This window comes from Somniosus microcephalus, chromosome 2 (assembly GCF_052327205.1).
Source record: "Somniosus microcephalus isolate GS21.2 chromosome 2, FLI_Smic_1.0, whole genome shotgun sequence".
Lineage (NCBI taxonomy): Eukaryota > Metazoa > Chordata > Chondrichthyes > Squaliformes > Somniosidae > Somniosus > Somniosus microcephalus.
The window spans coordinates 270,371,723-270,394,731 of NC_140988.1; the positions used below are offsets into that span (position 1 = coordinate 270,371,723).

The window sequence follows — 23,009 nt, forward strand, 5'->3', positions numbered from 1 at the left end:
CACGGTCATCAAATGCCTGAACGACCTCTTCGCCTTGTTCGGGTTCCCGAACTATATACATAGCGACCGGGGCTCATCCTTCATGAGCGAGGAACTTCGCCAGTTCCTACTAGCGAGAGGTATTGCTGCAAGCAGGACCACCAGCTACAACCCCCGAGGGAACGGCCAGGTGGAAAGAGAGAACGCGACTGTCTGGAAGGCCGTTCTCTTAGCCTTAAAGTCTAAGGACCTCCCAACCTCTCGCTGGCAGGAAGTCATCCCGGCAGCGCTGCATTCCATCCGGTCACTGCTTTGCACGGCCATTAACGCCACCCCCCCAATGAACGAATGTTTGTTTTCCCCAGGAAGTCGACTACGGGAACCTCGCTACCAACATGGCTGACTTCCCCGGGGCCTGTCTTGCTGCGAAAGCACGTGAGGGCCCATAAAACGGACCCCCTGGTCGAGAGGGTGGACCTCCTGCACGCCAACCCCCAGTACGCCTATGTGGCATACCCAGACGGGCGGGAGGACACAGTCTCCTTACGAGACCTTGCACCCTCGGGCACCCGAGACACCACCGTTACCCCCCACCACCCCCCCCCAAATCCAGCCTAGGTAGACGGCATGCTGGAACCCCACGAGCCTTCGCCGACCACGCAGACACCAGCAGTAACATCGGATACTGCACCACCGCCGCCGCGCCGATCGGAAAGACTTACGAGGCCTCCGGACAGACTGACATACCCGAACTGGTAGTACACTTCACCCCGCCGGACTCAAATTTAAACAAGGGGTGAATGTGGTAAACCACTTTTATCGTTCACTATCGTTACACTATGGTTATCACTGTTTATATCGTTACAACAGGTCACCTCTATCACTACACAAGGTCACCTCTTGTCGCGCTGTTCTACCTGGGCTGACCACAGCTGACTCCACCCATGGCTCCACCTGCTTGCCCAGGTATAAAGGTGGTCGACTGGCTGGTATTCCTCCTTGTTGGACCCGATCACCCACGAGGGTGGGTTCTGTTATTTAGCCAATAAAAACCTATAGTTACTATCTTAACTCGTCGCTTTTCATTGGATGAATTGATAGGTATATCAGTAGGAAAATCCACATCAGAGCAATGGGAGTCTTTCAGAAAGGAAAGAGTAGAACGCCAACATGTTCCTGTAAAGGTCAAGGGTGGGACCAACAAGTCCAGGGAACCCTGGATGTCAAGGGATATACAAGAATGGATTAGGAAAAAAAGGGAGGCTTTTGGCAGATACAGGAAACTCTCTATTTACCAGCACCTAAATAACCGGAAATCTCTTAACCGGCAAAATTCAGGAGTAGGTTCAGGTAAGTTTTACTTCATTAGTGGCCGTTCCTGGATCTGTGGCTGTGTAACTGGGGTTCCTGCACCTGTTGCTAAGCAACAGGGACGCCTGGATCTTGTGGCTGGGGGTCCTGCACCTGTTGCTAAGCAACAGGGACGCCTGGATCTTGTGGCTGGGGGTCCTGCACCTGTTGCTAAGCAACAGGGAAGCCTGGATCGGTTGCTGTGTACGGGGCTCTCGTACTTTTTACTATACCTCTCTGTAATCCGGACTTTGATAAACCGGCACCACGCCGGTCCCGGATAAAAAAAAAAAGTTTCCTGTACAAAGGACTAAAAACAGTGGAAGCCCTAGGAGGAGTATAGAAAGTGCAGGGGGGTACTTCAAAAAGAAATTAGGCGAGCGAAGAGGGGGCATGAAAAAACACTGGCAGGCAAAATAAAGGAAAATCCCAAGGTGTTTAAGTATATTAGGGGCAAGAGGATAACCAGGGTAAGAGTAAGGCTCAGCATAAGCTCGAGGAACAGCACCTCATCTTTCGATTAGGCACATTACAGCCTTCCAGACTCAGAGTTCAACAAATTCAGATCATTACCTCGACCCCAATCATATATATATATATTTTTTCCACACTTTTTTCTTCTCTCCCACATGGCAGCTTTCTTTCTGCCAGCACAAGTTACACTGCATCTAGAGCCATCCTTTGTTTCTTAACCTGTCCCATTACCATCTCCTTTTGCCTTGAATATCTCTTAACCTCTCCTGCCTTCTATCCTATCACAGACCTTCCCTTCTGTTCTTTCATCCCCACCCCCATTTCCCAGCCCCAAACTTGCTTAAAAATCTGTTCCATTTCCTGCTTTTTTCCCCCCAGTTCTAACTCAGTTTCTCTCTTCACAGATGCTGCCTGACCTGTTGAGTAACGCCAGCATTTTCTGTTTTTATTTCAGACTTCCAGCATCTGCAGTATTTTCTTTTTGAAAGAGTCGGGCCCATTAGGGACCAAAGTGGCAATCTGTGTGTAGAGCCAGAAGATGTAGGTGAGGTTTTAAATGAATATTTTGCATCTGTGTTCACTGTGGAGAAAAGTGATGTAGGCATAGCAATCAGGCAGGGGGATCGTGATATACTTGAACAAATTAGTATTGAGGGGGAGGAGATACTAGCGGTTTTAGTGGGCTTAAAAGTGGATAAATCCCCAGGCCCTGACGGGATGTATCCCAGGCTGCTGGGTGAGGCAAGGGAGGAGATTGCAGGGGCTCCGACACATTTTCAGAACCTCTCTGGCCACAGGGGAGGTGCCAGAGGATTGGAGAACAGCCAACATAGTACTATTGTTCAAGAAGGGTAGTAGGGATAAACAGGGAATTACAGGCCAGTGAGCCCAACGTCAGTGGTAGGGAAATTATTGGAAAAAATTCTGAGGGGCAGAATTAGTCTCCACTTGGAGAGGCAGAGATTAATCAGGGATAGTCAGCATGGCTTTGTCAGGGGGAGATCATGCCTGACCAATTTGATTGCATTTTTCGAGGGGGTGACTAGGTGTGTGGAGGAGGGTAGTGCAGTTGATGTAGCCTACATGGACTTCAGTAAGGCTTTTGACAAGTCCTGCATGGGAGACTGGTCAAAAAGGTAAGAGCCCATGGGATCCAGGGCAATTTGGCACATTGGATCCAAGATTGGCTTAGTGGCAGGAGGCAGAGGGTGATGGTCGAAGGTTGTTTTTGTGACTAGAAGCCTGTGACCAGTGGTGTACCGCAGGGATCGGTGCTGGGTCCCTTGCTGTTTGTAGTGTACATTAATGATTTAGATAAGAATGTAGGAGGTATGATCAGTAAGTTCGCAGATGACACGAAAATTGGCGGAGTGGTAAATGGCAAGGAGGGAAGCCTCAGGCTACAGAATGATAGACGGGATGGTTAGATGGGCAGAACAGTGGCAAATGGAATTTAACCCTGAAAAGTGTGAGGTGATGTGTTTTGGGAGGACAAACAAGGCAAGGGAATACACAATGAATGGTAGGATCCTAGGAAGGACAGCGGATCAGAGGGACCTTGGTGTGCATGTACATAGATCCTTGAAGGCAGCAGGACAGGTAGATAAGGTGGTTAAAAAGGCATATGGGATATTATTATATTCTATGCCTCAGCTAATGAAGGCAAGAGCAGGGAGATCATGATGGAGCTGTACAAAACGCTAGTTAGGCCACAGCTGGAATACTGTGTGCAGTTCTGGTCGCCACACTATAGGAAGGATGTGATTGCATTGGAGAGGGTGCAGAGGAGATTCACCAGGATGTTACCTGGGCTGGAGCGCTTCAGCTATGAAGAGAGACTGGACAGGCTGGGGTTGTTTTCCTTAGAGCAGAGAAGGCTGAGGGGGGACCTGATTGAGGTGTACAAAATTATGAGTTGCACAAAATTATGAGTTGCATAGATAGGGGAAAAGTTGCTTTCTATCTACCCTTAGTAGAGGGGTCAATAACCACAGGGCATAGTTTCAAGGTAAGGGGCAGGAGGTTTAGAGGGGATTTGAGGAAAAACTTTTTCACCCAGAGGGTGGTTGGAATCTGGAACTCACTGCCTGAAAGGGTGGTAGAGGCAGGAACCCTCACAACATTCAAGAAGCATTTAGATGAGCACTTGAAACGCCATAGCATACAAGGCTACGGACCAAGTGCTGGGAAATGGGATTACAATAGACAGGGCTTGATGGCCGGCACGGACACGATGGGGCTCTTTCTGTGCTGTATAACACAATGGCTCTATGACAAAGCAGCCTGCTTGATTGGCACTCCATCCAGCCCCTTAAATATTCACTCCCTCCACCACCGGTGTACCGTGGCTGCAGTGTGCACCATCTGCAAGATGCACTGCAGCAACTTGCCAAGGCTTCTTTGACAGCACCTCCCAAACCCACGACCTCTACCACCTAGAATGTCATGGGCAGCAGGCACATGGGAACACCACCACCTCCAAGTCACAGCATCCTGACTTGGAAATATATACTGTTCCTTCATTGTTGCTGGGTCAAAATCCTGGAACTCCCTAACAGCACGGTGGGAGCACCGTCACCTCACTGACTGCAGCAGTTAGAAACTTAGAAGATAGGGGCAGGAGTAGGCCATTCGGCCCTTCGAGCCTGCTCCGCCATTCAATGAGATCATGGCTGATCATTCAAATTCAGTACCCTGTCCCTGCCTTCTCCCCATATCCCTTGATCCCCATATCCCTTTAGCCTTAAGAAATATATCCAACTCCTTCTTGAATATATTTAATGAACTGGCCTCTACTGCCCTCTGTGGCAGAGAATTCCACAGGTTCACCACTCTCTGGGTGAAGAAATTCCTCCTCATTTCAGTCCTAAATGGCTTACCCCTTATCCTTAGACTATGACCCCTGGTTCTGGACTCCCCGGCCATCAGAAACATCCTTCCTGCATCTAGTCTGTCCAGGCCTGACAGAATTTTAGGTTTCGACGAGATCCCCTCTCAATCTTCTAAACTCCAGTGAGTATAAGCCCAATCGACACAATCTCTCCTCATGCGTCATTCCTGCCATCCCAGGTATCAGCCTGGTGAACCTTCGCTGCACGCCTTCCATGGCAAGAACGTCCTTCCGCAGGTAAGGCGACCAAAACTGCACACAATACTCAAGGTGCGGTCTCACCAAGGCCCTGTACAACTGTAGCAAGACATCCTTGTTCCTGTACTTGAACCCTCTTGCTACGAAGGCCAACATACCATTAGCCTTCTTAACCGCCTGCTGCACCTGCATGCTTACTTTCAGCGACTGGTGCACAAGAACACCCAGGTCTCTTTGCACTTCCCCTTCTCCCAATCTATTGCCATTCAAATAATAATCTGCCTTCCTGTTTTTGCCACCAAAGTGGATAACCTCATTTATCCACATTATAGTGCATTTGGCCATGTTTCTGCCCAATCACCCAACCTGTCCAAATTGTACTGGAGTTTCACGACATCCTCCTCACAGCATACCCTCCCACCCAGCTTTGTGTCGTCTGCAAATTTGGAGATATTACATCCAATTCCCTCGTCCAGATCATTTATATTGTGAACAGCTGGGGTCCAAGGACCGATCCTTGCAGTACCCCACTAGTCACTGCCTGCCACTCGGATAATGGCCCGTTTATTCCAACTCTTTGCTTTCTGTCCGCCAACCAATTCTCTATCCAAGTCAATACCTTGCCCCCCAATCCCATGTGCCTTAATTTTGCACGCGAATCTCTTATGTGGGACCTTATCGAAAGCCTTCTGAAAGTCCAAATACACCACATCCACTGGTTCTCCCTTATCTATTTTACCAGTTACATCCTCAAAAAATTCCAGTAGATTAGTTAAGCATGACTTACCTTTTGTAAATCCATGTTGACTTTGTCCGATCCTGTCACTGCTTTCCAAGTGCTCTGCTATTACATCTTATATAATGGACTCTAGCATTTTCCCCACTACCGATGTCAGGCTTACGGTCCATAATTCCCCACTTTTTCTCTACCACCTTTTTTGAATAGTGGGGTAACATTAGCTACCCTCCAATCCATGGGTACTGTTCCAGAGTCTATCGAGTTCTGAAAGATGACCAGCAATGCATCTACTATTTCTAGGGCCACTTCCTTAAGTACCCTGGGATGTAGATTATCAGGCTCTGGGGATTTATCGGCCTTCAGTCCCAGCAATTTCCCGAACACCATTTCCCTACAAATACTGATTTCTTTCAGTTCCACCCTTTCATCAGACCCTATGTTCCCCGGCATCTCTGGGAGGTTATTTGTGTCCTCCTTTGTGAAGACAGGACCAAAATATGTATTTAGTTGGTTAGCCATTTCTTTGTTTCCCCATTATAAATTCCCCTGATTCTGACTGCAAGGGACCTACGCTCGACTTCACCAATCTTTTTCTCTTCACATATCTATAAGAGCTTTTACAGTCCGTTTTGATGTTCCCTGCAAGCTTACTCTCAGATTCTATTTTCCCTTTCTTAATTAATCCCTTTGTCCTCTTTTGTTGAATCCTAAACTGCTCCCAATCCTCAGGATTATTGCTTTTTCTGGCCAATTTATATGTCCTCTCCTTGGATCTTATGCTATCCCTAATTTCCCTTGTTAGCCACGGTTGAGTCACCTTTTTTGTTTTATTTTTATGCCAAACTGAGATGAACAATTTCTGTAGTTCATCCATTCGGTCTTTGAATGTTTGCCATTGCCTATCCACCGTCAACCCTTTGAGTGCCATTCCCCAATCAATCCTACCCAACTCGCTCCTCAGACCATCGTAGTTTCCTTTATTGAGGACCCTAGTTTCTGAGTCAACTACTTCATTCTCCATCTTAATGAAGAATTCGATCATATTATGATCGCTCCGACCCAAGGGGCCTTGTACAACAAGATTGCTAATTAATCCTCTCTCATTACATAATACCCAGTCTAAGATGGCCTGATCTCTGGTTGGTTCCTCGACATATTGGTCCAGGAAACCATCCCGTAAGCACTCCAGGAATTCCTCCTCCACAGTATTGTTACTAATTTGGTTGGCCCAATCTATATGTAGATTAAAGTCACTCATGACGACTGCTGTGCCCTTATTGCACGCTTCTTTAATTTCCCTTTTAATGCCATCCCCAACCTCCGCTTTACTGTTTGGAGGTCTATATACCACTCCCACTAACGTTTTTTTCCCCTTCTACCCATACAGATTCCACATCATCAGAGCTAATATCCTTCATTACAATTGTGTTAATCCCTCCTTTAACCAGCAATGCTACCCCACCTCCCTTTCCTTTTTGCCTATCTTTCCTGAATATCGAATACCCCTGGATGTTGCGTTCCCAGTCTTGGCCATCCTTGAGCCACGTTTCCGTAATCCCAACCAAATTGTATTCGTTTACCTCTCTTTGCGCAGCCAATTCATCCACCTTATTACAAATGCTCCTCGCATTAAGACACAAAGCCTTCAGGCTTGTTTTTTTAACGCTCTTAGACCTTAGAATTATTTACTGTGGCCACGGTTGATTTAAACCGTTGAAGAAAGCGGTTCACCACCACCTTCACAAGGGCAATAGGGATGGGCAATAAATGCTGGCTTTGCCAATGAAGCCCACATCCCATGAGTGAATTAAAAAAAAAAAAAGCACTCTCATGGGTTAAAGATTAAGGACCACATCAGAGCAAGTGGCATTATCCATCATAAGCATCAGCTCTTTGTGCCGCTTTTCATCTGGAGAAAGACCACAGTCCTTTCTGAAAATGGTTAGTGTTATTTGCTTTCATAATCAGTTGGAAGTTTTTACATTTTTAAGAACGAGGATTCTTGCTTTTCCTTATATGGGAGATTTCACTGTGTCGAACCAGTTTGGTTAGTGAACAATAATGTACGGTGTTCTTTTCTCAGTTTGCCACCACTCACCTTCTCTCTAGAAACCCAAGATTCAGAAATGCCATGCCACACTTCTGAGACTAGCTTTGAATCCTCAGTTCCTTCAAACTGTGTAAAACAACCTGTGGCTCTCGCATCGACAAATCACATACTTGTTTTGTTGAGCCAGCGGCAAAATTGACTTCCTCATCCACATAACACCAACAGGTGGAAACCAGATAAAACTGGTTCTTAGGCAAGTAGACCACCAGACTCAGAGGTGATAGCCTCAGATTCAAGGGCAACAAGTACCGTCAAAGCGGGATTTCTGTGCACCAACGTTTGCGTATAAGCAGGGATTACAATAAATGGAATTGCTAATTTGGGTGGGGGCAGAAAGAGGACTTTAGAAATGATTGTTAAAACACAATTAAGCGAATTGCTAATAAACGGGTACAGCTTGTAATGATCAATAACATGTCATTCTATAGTGGACACTAGGAGGAGCCGTAGAGCTGTATATAGCTGTACGTATATAAGACTACACTACCCAGCTGTATGTGTCGAAGACTACATTACCCACGAGGCACTCGGCTACCCACAAGGCAGTAGTCAAGATGGAAGCCTCTAGAAAGAAGCTGTAGAAGTCTTGATGTACTGAAGTTCTCATATACTAAAGTGACTAGCTAAGAAGCTAGCTGTGTTCTTAATGAAAACTACTAGTTATTAATGAAAATACAGCTGTATTTCAAACTGATTAAAATATTTACTAAAAAAAGGTGACAACATAGAACAGCACATTGATATGTCAATGCAGTCATGGGGAGTCAGTAATTTATTTGGCAAACTTGATGTTATCCACGTCTCCCATCAGGTGGCAGCTCATTCTGGAGTCTAGTTCCAGAGATGGTATTAGCCCTTCAGTACCTTGCTTTAATGGGCTTCATGCAGAAACCTGATATTTGATCAGATTACACATCCACTTTTGTTGGACTGATCATCTTCTGATATTCACTGTTAATTTTTCACCCATTGCAGCCCAAGAACTGCAGCACTCCACTGATCCAATTGCAATTAGCCCAGGGCAGGTATAAACCTTGGGCCTCAGCATATGCTGGGTATTTACTGATCAAATCTGGCCTATCAGGATTGTGTCTGTCTGTGTGGGGGAAGAAAAGCAGCAGGCTGCCCAATGTGGTTTGATGTGTACTTATCCTGTTGTATAGAATCCTGTCCTAGCTCTAGCAGCCAATTACCCTCACAAATCAGGAAATAAGATACAACATTGGGGTGAGGAAGAGGAGGGAAATGTGATAAGGCCATTAAAAATAGAAAACACCAAAGACGCTCAACGTCTCACCTCTTGTTACAGGTGCAAAGCCAAATCCTACTCTTCCACGACTTAGACCAAATCCACTGCTATCACCTATAAATCAGATCAAAAGAAAGGAGTGAATACATTTACTATGAAATGTAACAAATCTCAGATACTGTAATGGGTTAAAACACTAACCAGTGTAGCACTAAACCATACAAATGCAAGATCCCCTCCCCTTCCCCCCAGGTTTGACACCACATCAGTGCAGGGTTACTGGATATCAGCTAAGGCCCTCCCAATTCACCTTGGTACTCCTGGGCAAGGGAGGGAGGCAAGAGTTAGGGTTCTTACTCCAGGTTGCTATTCAGGAATTCCTGCTTGTGGGAGTTGAAGGAGAGAAGAGAGATGGGGCTGCCTGTGTTTACCCCAATAGTTAGGAAAAACACTGAAGCACGTGCACCGCTCACTTCCAGACCACACCCCCAAACCACAATTCCAAAACAGAGCACCAAAGTACACCAACAGTCTTTCCTGGATTTGCTTATCCCCTTGTCAAGATCCAGACTCATGCTAGGGTATTGTCCAATGGAGACCCAGGTACCTCCATCATTTTAAAAGCAACAGCATGTGCCACCAAGCTTTTTGACTCAAGGGGCGGGGGGGGGGGGGTGGAGAAAACAGAGAAGGTAACAGACATAGAAGATAGGAGCAGGAGTAGGCCATTCAGCCCCTCGAGCCTGCGCCACCATTCAATGAGATCATGGCTGATTGTCCAAATTCAGTACCCTGTTCCTGCCTTCTCTCCATATCCCTTGATCCCCCTAGCCTTAAGAAATATATCCAACTCCTTGAATATATTTAATGAATTGGCCTCTACTGCCTTCTTGGGTAGAGAAGTCCACAGGTTCACCACTCTCTGGCTGAAGAAATTCCTCCTCATCTCTGTCCTAAATGGCTTACCCCTTATCCTTAGACTGTGACCCCTGGTTCTGGACTCCCCGACCATTGGGAACATCCTTCCTGCATCTAGTCTGTCTAGTCCTGTTGGAATTTTATAAGTTTCGATGAGATCCCCTCTCATTCTTCCAAACGCCAGCGAGTACAAGCCCAAATCGATCCAATCTCTCCTCATTCCTGCCATCCCAGGTATCAGCCTGGTGAATCTTCGCTGCACTCCTTCCATGGCAAGAACATCCTTCCTCAGAAAAGGCGACCAAAACTGCACACAATACTCAAGGTGTGGCCTCACCAAGGCCCTGTACAACTGCAGCAAGACATCCTTGTTCTTGTACGCAAACCCTCTCGCTACAAAGGCCAACATACCATTTGCCTTCTTAGCCGCCTGCTGCACCTGCATGCTTACTTTCAGCGACTGGTGCACAAGGACACCCAGGTCTCGTTACGCTTCCCCTTCTCCCAATCTATTGCCATTCAGATAATAATCTGACTTCCTGTTTTTGACACCAAAGTGGATAACCTCGCATTTATCCACGTTATATTGCATCTGCCATGCTTCTGCCCAATCACCCAAACCATACTGGAGTTTCTCGGTATCCTCCTCACAGCACACACGCCCACCCAGCTTTGTGTCGTCTGCAAGGAGATATTACATCTAGTTCCCTCATCCAGATCATTAATATATATTGTGAATAGCTGGGGTCCAAGGACCGATCCCTGCGGTACTCCACCAGTCACTGCCTGCCACTCGGAAAAAGCCATTTATTCCAACTCTCTGCTTTCCGTCTGCCAACTAGTTCTCTATCCAAGTCAATACCTTGCCCCCAATCCCATGTGCCTTAATTTTACACGCTAATCTCTTATGCAGGACCTTATCGAAAGCCTTTTGAAAATCCAAATACACCACATCCACTGGTTCTCCCTTATCTATTCTACCAGTTACATCCTCAAAAAATTCCAGTAGATTAGTCCAGCACGATTTACCTTCTGTAAATCCATGTTGACTTTGTCCGATCCGGTCACTTTTTTCCCCCCCCAAAGTGTTCTGCTATTACATCCTTTATAATGGACGCCAGCATTTTCCCCACTACCGATGTCAGGCTTACCGGTCTGTAATTCCCCGTTTTCTCTCTACCACCTTTTTTGAACAGTGGGGTAACATTAGCTACCCGCCAATCAATGGGTACTGTTCCAGAGTCTATCGAATTTTGGAAGATGACCAGCAATGCATCTACTATTTCTAGGGCCACTTCCTTAAGTACCCTAGGATGTAGATTATCAGGCCCTGGGGATTTATCAGCCCTCAATCCCGGCAATTTCCCTACAAATACTGATTTCTTTCAGTTCCTCCGTCATTAGACCCTATGTTCCCCGACATCTTTGGCAGGTTATTTGTGTCCTCCTTTGTGAAGACAGAACCAAAGTATGTATTTAATTGGTCTGCCATTTCTTTGTTCCCCATTATAAATTCCCCTGATTCTGACTGCAAGGGACCTACGCTCGACTTCACCAATCTTTTTCTCTTCACATATCTATAAAAGCTTTGATTCAGTTTTTATGTTCCCTGCAAGCTTACTCATACTCTATTTTCCCTTTCTTAATTAACCCCTTTGTCCTCCTTTGTTGAATCCTAAACTGCTCCCAATCCTCAGGTTTACTGCTTTTTCTGGCCAATTTATATGTCCTCTCCTTGGATCTTATGCTATACCTAATTTCCCTTGTTAGCCACGGTTGAGTCACCTTTTTTGTTTTATTTTTATGCCAAATTGGGATGAACAAATTTTGTAGTTCATCCATGCGATCTTTGAATGTTTGCCATTGCCCATCCACCGTCAACCCTTTGAGTGTCATTCCCCAATCAATCCTATCCAACTCGCGCCTCATACCATCGTAGTCTCCTTTATTTAAATTCAGGGCCCTAGTCTCAGAGTCAACTATGTCACTCTCCATCTTAATGAAGAATTCGATCATATTATGATCGCTCCGACCCAAGGGGCCTCACACAAGATTGCTAATTAATCCTTTCTCATTACATAATACCCAGTCTAAGATGGCCTGGTCTCTAGTTGGTTCCTCGACATATTGGTCCAGGAAACCATCCCGTATACACTCCAGGAATTTCTCCTCCACAGTATTGTTACTAATTTGGTTAGCCCAATCTATATGTAGATTAAAGTCACCCATGATAACTGCTGTGCCCTTATTGCACGCTTCTCTAATTTCCCGTTTGATGCCATCCCCGACCTCCGCATTACTGTTTGGAGGTCTATATACCACTCCCACTAATGTTTTCTGCCCCTTGGTATTTTTCAGTTCTACCCATACAGATTCCAGACAATCCTAATCTTATCACATTCATTTTCTGGCAGATGTTACTGGACAGCAACAGGAACTCACGAATAGTACCACCTTGCCCGAGATTTAGCTTCTTGTTGTTCAGCTTGGCTCAGTGGTGGCACTCATGCCCAAGTCAGGTCGTGGGTTCAAACCCCAATCCTGTGCCTTGAACACAATCTAGGGTGACACTCCTGTGTAGTACTGAGGGAGTGCTGCACGGTTACGTCATCTTTCAAGTGGGTGTAAAAGAACACGACACTATTCGAAAAAGAGCAGGAAGCTCTCCCGATGTGCTGCTCAATATTTATTCCTCAATCAACATGCATTAAAAAAACCATTGTGGAACCCTGTCAAGCACAAATTCGTGTAAGGTGGGGAAACTCCGCAACTAGCTACTACACTTCAAAAAGTACTTCAATGGCTTTAGGACATCAAGGTTGTGAGAGGTGCTATATAAATGCAAGTTCTTTCTTTCACGATGGTTAATTGATAAATGCACTGTCGTGTTGAGCCAGAAAGAGCACAGATCAAAGCTGGCACCCAGATCAGATTTACCAACTTAACCATCAGGAACAAAACATGATCATGTTAGAACTGATGCAATTTGTTCACAAAGAGTCCAGTATATCCCCTTGTCGAGGGCAATGACTCGTGCATGGAATGCTGTTCCAAGGATTTGGGGTGGGGGGGGGGGGGGGGGGGCGGTGGAAGACAGAGAGAACACCCTTGGCAAATGCTCAGTCTTCATACAAGAGCCTGGATAACAAGCAGCCACGTGCTATAAAATAACAAGGACATCACAGCCTACATCTTGCTCTCACCCAATGCCTTCACATGCACTTTCCAGCTGGAGACACTGGACAACAAATGAGGAACCTTGCCTCAAGAGCAGAGGCAAACTGTATCACCTCAAGAGAATCAGAAGTTACAGCACAGAAGGCAACCAACTGACTCATTGCACGGACTATTAGCTAATGCAGGAACTTTCCAGTCATGACTCAGTTCCACACTGGACATTAGTCATTAGGGAAGCCGTTAACACCATAAAAATCTATTTGCTGTAATACAGAATATAACAAGGTGGTCAGCACATGCTTGCAGTTATTATCAATGCAACATTTGTAGCAGATACTTTTTTGTTTTAATATAAAGTCTCTTTGAAAATGACACTTTGCCAATGAAGCTCCAAAATCAATAAAAAATCAACCTTCTACAGCAGATTCAGAAATTGAATGTCAGAACCAGACATGTTCGCAGTACTCTAGGGCACGGTTAATGATGGCTGGTCAGTTTAACTCCTTGATGGAAACTGGAGTTGGGGCATGGAGAGGAACAACAGGAGACCAGTCACTGGAGCTGCAATTCTTTCCACTCAGCCCCAGATAACCCTGCAAAACAATGCCCAAATGGATTGGGCACGCAGAAGGAAATACCTCCTTTAGCTGGTTAACCTCTAGTAGTACCCTTGCGCATACTTGCCCCCGCTACCTCAAGCCTCAGTTCTACCATCTTGCGTCAAGACTCTCTGGACTTGGCGAAGCGGCATGTGTCCCTGCAGAGTGTGAATGAGACATTGGGCAACCTGCCAGAGAGTTGCAGATTTCTCAGCAGCTTGAATTAGAGATTCAAAACATGAGGTTTGTGTGGACATCAGACACCCAGCTAACTAGAGGAAATAATGTTGAAAAGATTTAAATATCCTCACCTGACTGACAGCCAAATCCTCCTCTTCTGCTAGAGTCACCTCTGCCAATAGGACCACCTCTGCCAATAGGACCATCTCCACTTGCTTTTGCAGCAACTTAAGAAAGAAAGTTCCCGTTTGGGAGACTTGACTTAAAATTATGTTTAAAACTTGGTTTTATATAGGATTTGAACTTGGGGCAAAGGGAACACTTTCAAAATATTCTGGTGACACAAAAGGCAAAAATTGAGGAGGACTGAAAAGATGACTTTGGACAGAGACAGGTTAGTGGAATGGTAGACATAAATCAATACAGAGAAGTGCAAGACATTGAAGTTAAAAAAAGACACTGAAGTTGTGGATGAACAAAGACACCTTGGATTCAAATACATATCTTCTTGTAAGTGCAAGTGCAGACAATAAAAGCAAATAGCATTTAAGGTTTTGTAAATAGAGGAATAGATTTCAAAAGCAAACAGGTAATAAACTTGTAGATAGCAAAGGTTGGTCCACAGTTAGTGTATTACATAGTATTTACAGCACAGAAAAGGCCATTCGGCCCAACAGGTCCATGCTCCACACGAGCCTCCTCCCACCCTACATCTAACCCAATTAACATATCCGTCTAACCCAATTAACATATCAGTCTATTCCTTTCTCCTTTATGTGCTTATCTAGCTTCCCTTAAATGCATTTAAGTTATTCATCTCAACTACTCCTAGTGATAGCAAGTTCCACATTCTAACCACTCTTGGTATAAAGGTTTCTCCTAAATGCCCTATTAGATATATTGGTGCCTATCTTATATTTATAGCCCCCAGTTCTGATCTCGCTTGCAAGTGGAAACATCTTCTCTGTCTACCATATTAAACCCTTTAATAATCTTAAAGACCTCCTTCAGGCTTCTCTTTTCCAAAGAGCCCCCAGCCTGTTCAATATTTCCCGATAGGTACCTCAGTGTTCTGGAATCATTCTAGCAAATCTTTTTTGCACTTCTCCAGTGCTTCTATGTCCTTTTTATTAGAGAGAGCGCAGAACTGTTCACAGCAGTCCAAGTGTGGTCTAACCAAGGTTCTCTACAAGTTTAACATAACTTCACAATTCTATCCCTCCCTCCAGAAATTAACCCTAGAGCTTTTTGTTTTTTTATGGCTTTATTAACCTGTGTCACTACTTTGAATGACATGTGTGTTGGTACCTCCGGATCTGTTTCTCTACCCCATTTAGACACTTACCTGGCCTCCTTATGCTTCCTACCAAAATATACTACCTCAGTGTTACCTATGTTGAAGTTAATTTGGCATTTGCACACCCATTCTGCAAATTTATTAATTTTATTGCAGTCCTCCTCTTAGTTATACCTCCAATTTGGTGTCACCTGCACATTTTGAAAGTGCTTCACTTTTGTGCACCCAATTATAGAAAGACATTAAAGCCAGAAACAAAATTAATTCATCAGGAACGAGAAACTACAGTTACAAGATGACACATGAAGTTTTGGAATTATTTCCACTGGAGTAGGGAAGACCAAGGAGATTTAAGAGTGGTTGGGAAGTCTGTGACAAGGGATCAGCAATTTAGTAATGAGAAATTTATGTAAAATGCTATTACAGCATGGAATGCTTTGCCGTAGGAAGTAGCTGAGGCAAACCATTCCATCACCGAATGGAAAAAGTGTGTATTAACCATTTCAATCAGAGGAAAAAAGGGTCGAGGGTTTAGTTTTAGATTGCTCCAGTTAAGGGCTAGTACAGGTACAATGGGCACCTGCGCTATTGTACAATCCATTTCAACATCTCAAAACATGAGACTCTGTTCCAAATCTACTCAAGTGAGTGTTTTGCAATTTGCATTGCAACACTCCAGTATTTACTGCTGCCTTGACCTACTCCTGATGTCTCGTCAGATCATCTTTAATTATTCAACATGGAAACCTCGATGAAACTAGTCTTCTCTTTAATGTTCCTTCCCCCCCCAACCACCTCTAAATATAGGGACAGTGTGGGGAAGGACACTGAAGGCTATAAGTGAACAGCTGCACATTTCCTCAGCTCTTACCATTCTGCACACTAACTCTTGGAAATCCACCACGGTCACCTCTGCCGAACCCACATCTTCTTCCAACTCTGTCAAATTCATTTTCGTTTAAAGTGGCAGTTTCTGCAAAGCCTGCAACTACATTATAGTAATGTTATAAACAAATAAAAACCCATTTGAAAAAAAGTGAATCACTGTTCAATGCTATTAAAATCTAAATCTAGCATTAATGTTGTAACTCTGCCCTCAGGCACAAAGCCACTTGGCAAAGCCATGATGACAGTAAGAAATGTTATGGAACGCAACAGCTCAGCTAGAAAATTACAGTATTTTGTTAAATCAGTATATTGCCCCCTTCCAATCATATGATCAAGTATTTTCATTACAATACCATTAACTGTCTTATCCCATCTCACACAAGACAAATATCAGATTACCAATTGTAGGTTTGGCTTTAAAAAAAGTCAACAGATCAGTCATCCCACAGGAGCATCACTTGGACACCATTGAGTCATGGGACTGCTTTTATTTTGGCATATTTTAGCTTGGATTCTGGAAGACCACCATCAATACCAGGTATCCAAATCAAAAACAAGGCCAATATGAAAGCAGCCTGATAGACAATCTGCCAGAGTAATAAGCTGCTTTTATGCAAAAGTTTATACGGTGCTGCAGCCTCCAACACAGTCGGCAGCAAGACTAGAGTAAACTTTCCAGATTTGCAAAGGAGACCATTTATCAGTTCTCGTCTTCCTGGCAGCTGCGCTCAAATCTAGAGTTGCTGCCTATTACACAAGATACACATGCTGGGAGCCATCAGTATTTATACTCCACTAATAGTACAACAACAGCAGCTACAGTCAGTCATAGAATCAAGACAAAGGAGACACGCAGGGCAACCAATGTGCCCCGTAATTTTTTTTTGGGTGTGTGGCCCCTTTGAGTGGCAGCCCACAGTTTCACGTATGGCAATTTAACATCGGAAAAGCCGGCCCCAGGCTACGTGGGACCGGCAAACAGCTGCGCAGCTTAGCGGGAACATTGATGGCAACACCTTACACATTCCTAGCAGCCAATTTTGTAAAAAGGGATGAACCCCCCCTCACCAAATTACTCCTTTTCAGAAACATAAGCTTGTGCTGGCACCCAAGATTTCATTCAAGTGTCGGTACTTCACCCGCAAACCACAATACCTAGCATCTGTGAGCTAGTCAACATTGAAGGAGATCACAGCCAAACTCAACCTTGCCTGTAACCTAGAGAGAGACTTCAAGGGTCACTGGATAGTGATCAGTAGCAAGGACCCCCCATTGGCTGAGATCAGCTGATTCAACTCAGGAGGTGTTGACCTTCAGCCCTTCCCAACCTGTATTATCCAGTATAAGCCCATTGGTGGAAACTCATGAAAACATTAAGACAACAGAAGGCTCCTTTAGAACCAGAAAAATCTACAGCATAAGAGGCAATTGGTCCATTGTCTGTGCTGGTTCTTGCTAGAGCAATCCAAAACTCCCACACCCCTGTTCTCTCTGCTTCAAATAGTTGTCAAATTATCCCTTAAAAAGCAATTGCTTCACTCCCTTTGGCAAAGCATTCCATGTTGCAATAACCCACTGTGTGTAAATAAATTTCACTTATCCTCTCCACAGAAAATTTAAATTTATGACCCGTCACCAACACCCCAATCAGAGGAAATATTATTTCCCTATATACCTATTGAAACTTCATAATTTGAAAAACCTGTTAAATCTCTTAAGACTGCTCTGCTCCAGTGGAAAGTGCCCTAGTACTTCAGGTTTCTCCTTGTCACTTCACTTCCCCATCTCAGACATCATCCTGGTGAATCTACACTGAACACTTTTTTTGGCTTTAATGTTCTTTCTATATTGGAATGCTCAAAACTAACAGAACCATAACTAGCACATGCCGTCTTAGAAAATACGAGCGGTGGTTATAATTTGGAATTGTTGAACTCAATGTTGAGGCCCGAAGGTTTAACGTGCCTAAATCGAAAGGTGAGGTGCTGTTCAAAATGCTCCAATTGGTCAGCATTGGGTCTAGGAGCAATGACCCAATGCTCCCAAAGTCACATAATAGTCACCGTCAGTGGCCACTGGGGATGTGCAAAGTATTTGTCATTAAAAAGATTGCAGTCAAAGGATAGGTATTCTGCCACTGGTGCAGTACTTTTGGTGGCCAGAGTTAGACCAGGGACAGGCACAAAAGCCAAGAGAAAACAGGTTTCGTCATTCTAACAAAATCTGGTAGTGTTTGTTTTTTCAGCTGGCAGCTAAAAAAAAAAATGTCAAAGCAGCTAAATTCCCAAACTCAAAATTCTATAAATGGAAACTCACCTTGCCGCTTCCCAAATCCACCACTTTTGCCAAATATATAGCTATCACTCGTGTCAAAACCATTCCCAGCTCCAGATCCTTGAATTTAAAGAAAAAACAATTAGTGCTCCTTTCTTCAGAAAAGGGGAACAAAGTCAAAATTCACCACACCAAGACTGATTTCAGTGAGACAAGTACAGTAACTTAAATGTAAAGGGATGATTGTTCCCAAATAAAAAGCTGGGGAATTCACAATCACAGAAACCCCACAGTGCAGATAGAGGCCATTTCGGCCCATCGAGCCTGCACCGACACATATCCCACCCGATCCCCGTAACCCCACGTATTTAATCCCCCTAACACTAAGGGTCAATTTTTTATCATAGCCAATCAACCTAACCTGCACATCTTTGGACTGTGGGAGGAAACCGGAGCACCCGGAGGAAACCCACGCAAACACGGGGAGAATGTGCAAACTCCACAGACAGACAGTCACCCGAGGCCGGATTCGAACCCGGGTCTCTGGCGCTGTGAGGCAACAGTGCTAACCACTATGCCACCGTGCTGGATTGTTCTGGATATTCAAGTAATAGGGGTAAATAATTGGGCAAGTCAAATGAAAAGCAATTCCAAAAGCCACCTTCAACAGTTCTGTATATACAACTAATTTTTGTGTGTTTCCTTTTCAAGTCGACACATCATGCCCCAATTCCGAGTGGATAGACAGTCTGTTCCCAATATTGCTGGTGTGATGCCAAGAAGCAAAAGTACAGCTTATGACATACACCAACCCATTTTCCCTCCATGCGAAGAAAGCACCAGGGTTCCACTTGGTGCCTCTCCACACAACAGCCAGCTTCTAGGGACCCGGCAACTCAGCATACTAGTATGTCATGCTGTACCAGCTGCAGAAAAAAGCAAATTCAACATTTATTAGGAAACAAACAATTCCAAATGAACTTGTAAATAGTAGACTTGTGCTCAACAGGTGATGATAACCTTTACTAACACTAGGTTAAACAATAACCCTCAGCAAAAGACATCACAATATACACTGCGGCACAGAGACATCCAAAGATGACTGGCCACATTTTAGACAACTGGTAACCTAAATCTTGCAAACCTATTACTACTTACTTCTGCCAAATAAATTTCTTCATAAAATTGCTTGCTTCAAAACCTTAACTACACAGGGGCAACAGGCAAATTAAATGGACAACAGTTGCACTGGAGGGACCACTACCAGCTACTGTTAAGCTTGCTACTCAGAAATCATCTTCAATTATACAGCATAATATTCATACAAGAACAAACAATTGCACCATAACCAATATAATAGACTTAAATTTAATTTTAGGGCACTCAACATTCACATGGTTTCACTCCTGCCTCTCACCCTTTCCAGTTGAATGCCAAAGAAATCTTGGAGCTTTTATTCCAATGGCTTAATTAATGGACTGTTGGGTGCAGTAGTGGGCGCCACAGATCAGGAAGGTTCTAGTTTCAATTCCAATAAAAAGTCAGTGTTCCCAATTTGGTGAACCCTGCATGCATGCACACGAGTGGGTTCCAGCTGCATACCGCCACAGCCAAACAGTTTACCAACACTGAAGGTCACTCACCAAAATTGACAATTTCGACAGAGGCACTGGATGGAGGCAGCCAGTTGGTATGCATGCATGAAAACATAAAATAAGGTGAACTGGGAGGGGGGAGAAAGAGGAGAAATGGGTAGGTAATGCAACAAATTTGATGTATATTAATTTGGAGCTAGGATCTTGATAACATGCCCATATTAAATGAGTGCATTGTTTTTAGCTATTAAGTAAATATTGGGGAACAATACCCATCGGACAATTACAAGGACCAGAGGGGGATTGAGTGTGTGCTGGGACAAGTGGTGGGAGCCGGATATGGGGATTTATGTCTGTATTTGGGGTTCAGAGAAGGTCTGCCCCACAGGCATATCCATCATTTTCCATCGGCAATGGCAAGATGCTGGGGAGGGGATTGCCTTGTTTTGCACACTTTGTACAAAAATAATAAATTGCAGGACAACAGAGTATTACAGTTTCACTCTTTTATTAAGCATTAGGTCTGTGATCTTACTCTTAGCAGCACTAGTGGGGAAAAGCCTGGCATTAGGACCCCTAGCCTGGGTCTTCCAAACAATAGTAGTCCTTACAGATGCCTGCAGGCCAATGATAATTTAATATGCAAATGCTACATCCCCTTTCTTTTAAAAGAAAAATGTTATGCATTACTTTTAAACCTTTCTACATAATGTTCTCGGTAGCATAAACATACAAGTAAACTCAGCATTTAACTAGCACTGAAAACATCTCAACGTTTCAATAATGATGTACAGTTTTTTTTTAGGGCAACGATCCGCCTACAGTTTGACAGTTCACAAGCCAAGGATAACTCTAGGCTTGACCTCTCGTCCCGACCTTGTGTGGTATGAAACGGAGCATGCTCCTGAAATCGGTCAACAATTCAGGTTCAGGTAAGAATGATGTGTTTTGTGTATTGCTCTGTTCATCACACTGTTGAACTGATCCTCTCGTCGGAATGACGGTGTTGTTCCGGAGGTGCCCGAGATTGCGGCGGTACACCTGTCCTTCTGGGGTGCGGACGTGATGCGATCGCTCAGTGTCAGCTGGCTGGATGATGACTGCTGGCTTCCAGTAGTCATGCTCCTGGATTCTGACGGATTCTCCATTGTGCAGCGGCAGCAGTAGTCTAGCTGACCAGTCATAGTATCTCTTTTGGTGTTGCTGTCTCTGTACACGTTTTGCATGCACTTGCTTGCAGCCGACGACCTCTGGCTACAGCTGCTGGTTGGTGCTTGGAAGGATTGAGCGAAGTCTGCGGCTCATCAACAGCTGTGCTGATGACTTGAAGTTGTCAACCGGAGTGTTGCGGTACTCAAGGAGACTGATGTAGGGGTCTCTTTTGTCCGCTTTGGCTTTGCCCATGAGTGTTTTTGCAATCTGGACAGTTTTTCAAGCAAGATCATTACTTTGAGGGTAATGTGGGCTTGATGTGACGTGTGAAATCCCATGCCTTGGCAAACGACTCGAACTCTTGATTTGTATTGGGGGCCATTGTCTGAGACTAAAGTCTCTACCATGCCATGCCTGGCAAAAGCTGCCTTTAGCTTGTGGATCACAGCTGCAGATGTGGTGCTGTGAAGCTTGTCCAGCTCAAAAAATCTGCTATAGTAATCAACAGTCACTATGTAGTCCTCGTTGTTCCATGTGAACAGATCCGTTGCCGCAACCTGCCAAGGCCTGTCTGGGATACGGTGGAGGTATCATGGGCTCTGACATTTAATAATAATAAATAAACTGTCATTGTTAGTGCACAAGTGCAGTACAACGAAATGTAGGCTTGCGGCTCCCGAGAGTGTACATTTAGATTAAGACATTTAAACATTCAACATACATTTGGCTTGTAATACATCAACATAAACATAATAAAGTGCATTGGCAGATGTGCAGGCTTTAGAGTTTATTTGTGGAGTTCAGTTGGATGACAGCCCTGGGAAAGAAGCTGTTCCCAAATCTGGTCGTACGGGTGCGAATGCATCTGTAGCGTCTCCCAGATGGCAGGAGGGCGAACAGACTGTGGCTGGGGTGGGTAGGGTCTTTGATGATGGACCGTGACCTCCGCAAACAGCGTTTCTGGTATATGTACTCTATGGTCGGTAGCCGGTAATGCTTTGGGCAGTTTTGACTACCCGCTGCAGGGCTTTCCGGTCATAGTAGCTACAGCTGCCATACGGTGATACAGTTTGTCAGGATGCTCTCTATTGTGCAGCGGTAAAAGTTAGAGAGGATCAGGGGTGACAGGTTACATCCCTTCAGCCTCCTTAGGAAATATAGGCGCTGCTGGGCCTTCTTCACCAGAGAGGAGATATTGAGGGACCAGGAGAGGTCTTCCGTGATGTGGACTCCGAGGAACTTAAAGCGGTCCACCCTTTCCACCACAGCCCCATTGATGTGGATGGGGGTGTGACTTCCGCCTTTATGGGCGGCGTTCTAGACAAATGGAACATTTGCCAACAATGTTAATGTTTCCAGGCCAAAACATGTCACATGCTCTTTGTTTGCATTTTCCATGCCCATGTGTCCATCATGAATTGTCAACATCTCTTCTCAGACTGGTAGGAATGATGATTTTCTCCCCTTTGAAGAAGATTCTGTTGATTTGTGACAGTTCGTCTGTGGTTCCAGAATTCAGATATGCTCGGAGCATTTCCTCAGGTCATCCTTCATGTATGACTTTGCTCAGCAGTGAGAGTCGTGCATCTTTCTCGGTTCCTGCTCGGATCTCCTTCAGTTTTGAGTCACTCACAGGTAAGCTGTTGTACACCATGTGCACCTGCACATCCATTCCTTCACGGAGGCTGCTGTCCTGGTAGCTAAGAGACTTTCTGGAGAGCGTGTCTGCGACAGGAATGTCTTTGCCTGGACGGTGAATGATTGTGAAGTCGTTCTTCTGTAACTGAAGGATCATTCTCTGTAGCCTTGGTGGGGCTGCGGCTAGTGGTTTCCTCATGATTGACTCAAGGGGCTTGTGGTCGGATTCCACAAGGACTTGTCGGCCATAGACGTACTGGTGGAAACGCTTACATCCAAGCAGAATTGCATATAGCTCTTTC

General features: G+C 44.8%; 1 protein-coding gene across 9 annotated transcripts in view; it reads right to left on the minus strand.

Moving 5' to 3' along the window:
• The window catches only part of ddx4 (DEAD (Asp-Glu-Ala-Asp) box polypeptide 4), a 145,488-nt gene that overhangs the window by 62,079 nt on the left and 60,400 nt on the right, over positions 1–23,009 (minus strand). For 6 of the 9 annotated variants that reach the window (XM_085972001.1, XM_085972022.1, XM_085972015.1 and 3 more), the window contains exons 4-7: positions 18,365–18,442; positions 16,032–16,148; positions 13,995–14,090; positions 9,038–9,103 (exon numbers count right to left, since the gene is read on the minus strand). In XM_085972001.1, coding sequence (XP_085828127.1) covers positions 9,038–9,103; positions 13,995–14,090; positions 16,032–16,148; positions 18,365–18,442 — 357 coding nt within the window. The remainder of the gene's footprint in view (positions 1–9,037; positions 9,104–13,994; positions 14,091–16,031; positions 16,149–18,364; positions 18,443–23,009) is intronic. The other 3 variants (XM_085972054.1, XM_085972046.1, XM_085972028.1) reach the window with 2 other exon arrangements.